This window comes from Octopus bimaculoides, chromosome 6, assembly GCF_046866305.1.
Source record: "Octopus bimaculoides isolate indiv1 chromosome 6, ASM4686630v1, whole genome shotgun sequence".
NCBI lineage: Eukaryota > Metazoa > Mollusca > Cephalopoda > Octopoda > Octopodidae > Octopus > Octopus bimaculoides.
In genome coordinates, this window is record NC_142933.1 from 90,289,642 (window position 1) to 90,292,431 (window position 2,790).

Consider the following 2,790-nt stretch of genomic DNA (forward strand, 5'->3'; position numbering starts at 1 on the left):
TTTTTCGAAGCGCCTCCCCCTTTGGGAGTTCTACTTATTTATTTATCTATTTATTTATCTATTTATTTATTATATCCTTCTCCGTTTTCTTCCTCTGTTTAGACGAACTTTCCTACCTTTTCGGACAAAACCTTTTGTAACCTTCGTCCTGTCTTTGTCCTTATATGTCTTTAATTGATATTAGCCCTTGTGGCCAATAAAACGAATTAATTATTATTATTATTATTATTATTACTATTCAATATTATTATTCAAGCGGATGGACGTGTCTCCCGAAGCTCTGTAAGTTGTTGCCGTTTTTACCCGGAAATCTTTTGAAATCTGTTTTAAATTTTATATATTGTTGTAGCCAAGCCGACTAGGTTCTTGCGGAGCTAGTCGGTTAGGAGAGATTTCCCCCATTTAGGGGTGAATTCTTCGTTTGAAAAACTTCCATTTTCACATTTCACACGTATCATATCTGAAAAATGTCAGAAAAAAAAAAAACAAGCTGTTCTCTTCTCTCTGCATCACTCCCCGACAAAAAGAATGACGGGTCAAGTCTTTTTTCACCCCGCCCAGTTAATGCCATAAAAGGCAAAATGCCAGTGAAAAGAGCAGCCAGCTGTTCTCTTCTCTCTGCATCACTCCCCGACAAAAAGAATGACAGGTCAAGTCACATTCCACCTCGCCCAGCTGACGCCATAGTGGACAGTGTTCCTGATTCAGGTCTGTTTAACAGACTCTCTGCTGCTGACTTCCCAGCCCTCACCTCCACCATTGCTTCTACACCGGAGAGGGAGGAGGAAAAAAAGAACAAAGAAAACAAAGTAAACAACACGAGCAACAGTACCAAGACCACAACCAGTAGCCATTGTAACGGTTTCGCCTCCGCAGCTAAGCAGAGCTCAGAAGAAATCCAAGTGACAATGGCAGAAATAAAGAATGCCAAGGAATTGTTAAGAAGGGATGGCAATAATGTCTTCCTTAACACTCCACAAGCATTAATACAAACAACGAAAAGAAAAACAATAGTATACAAGGTATTCAATACAAAATACCAAAAGATGGAGAATGCTACTCCACAGAGATTGGAGTTAGCTCTAAAGCTGATATGGGGCCAAAAAAGCTTCGTAACCAAAGGGAAGCGCTTTGGAACAGTGGAAGTGCGCTTCCCAACGGAAGAGGATGCCATCCGGCACTCTACAACACCGTTAAAGGCGGAAGAATTATTACTCGTGCCGACATACCTTGGTCGACGTGTGACAGAAATAAAAATAAATCATGTGCCACCAGAACTGAACATCTCCTGGCTAGTGGCAGCTATGCTCTTCGACATTGAAGAGACTGCCACTATCCTAAAGGTGAACAGAGTAAAAGAAAAAAACTGGTTGGGCATGGAAATGCATCTCCTTGTTCAGATTGAACAAGATAGCATAAATACCATACCCGACGCCATAAACCTGCCGGATGGCAGTAGAATACACATTGCAGTAGAGGGGCGCAGACCAAAGTGCTACCTCTGCAGCAGTGAAAAACACCTAAAAAGAGACTGCCCCATCTACAAGCAAAGAATGGAGGCAGACAAAAACAGAAAATTGCAGCAACAACAACAACCAAAAGCCTCCACACCACCAACACCATCACCACCAACACCATCACCACCAACACCATCATCACCAACACCATCACCACCAGCACCACGAAAAGCGACACCACCATCTCCATCCATCACCAAACCAACACCAACACCAACACCAAGAACCTCCACACCAAAAAAGATAACAGAACCAGCAACAACAGAAATTGTAAAAGAATCTTCACCAGATCCGACAAACATTCCCTTTTCAGATCAGATCAGCTCGGATTGTGCGAACACTGATAGTGAAAAAGGGAAGTGGCAAACTGTACCACCAACAAAAAAACGAAAAAGAAAGACAAAAGAAACAATTGACAAAGAGGGGAGGCGCGAAAAAGGTGAGCTTCCCAACATCATCGGCAACAACAACACACACTCACAACAAATAGCAACACCTTCTCCACCGCAAACACCAGCACTCACACACACCACAAACGTAACAGCCATCAACACAAAAAATGAACACTTATTAGACTTTCTAAAAAACAATACAAATGCAAACACCACAAATTTCATTATACCCCTACACAACGCACCACCAGCACACATACTCACACTAAAAATAACCCAAGAAAACTATAATAAAATAAAAGAAAAGTTTCCGAATGATGTTGGGTCGCTAGGGAGAAGCTTCTCCCAGAGCCTTTATCAAAATTTAGTGGAGACACCCACACGAAAACATAGGGGAGCTTCCCCACCAGAAAACAGTAAGTAGAGCCTTTTCTCCTCTAATACTTTCCTTTAAAAAAAAAACATGGTAATTCTCAGAATCGGAAGCATAAATGTGAGAGGCCTCGGGTCGCCTTGGAAACAAGGTCACCTGTTGAACGACCTGAGGTCTTACAGTGTAGATGTAGCAGCCATTAGTGAAACCAGGCTCTCCAACCCGCAGGAACTCGCAGCCCTTTTTGGCGGGTACGAGATTTTCCTATCTCCGTGTCGGCCGGGAGCGGGCGGTGGAGGTACTGCGGTGCTATTTCGGAAAGGCCTAGACTTGAAAATAAGGGCAGTCTTCCTGGATCCGGAAGGTAAGTTGGTGGTCCTGGACGTCGATAGTAGTGATGGCGCTGCTTTCAGACTGCTGGCTGCCTACGCTCCGACAGGAGCAGGGCAGTCGGATTATTTCAAACGTCTGGAGGTTTTCCTAGGTACTTCTCGCACTTTAGTGCTAG

General features: G+C 43.4%; 1 protein-coding gene across 1 annotated transcript; it reads left to right on the forward strand.

The window, feature by feature from the left end:
* Window positions 1–302: 302 nt before the first annotated feature.
* LOC149135299 (uncharacterized) lies at window positions 303–2,476 on the forward strand. The gene has a single exon (XM_089354247.1). The coding sequence runs from the start codon at window positions 468–470 to the stop codon at window positions 2,331–2,333; it is 1,866 nt and encodes a 621-aa protein (XP_089210373.1). The 5' UTR covers window positions 303–467; the 3' UTR covers window positions 2,334–2,476.
* Window positions 2,477–2,790: the final 314 nt, after the last annotated feature.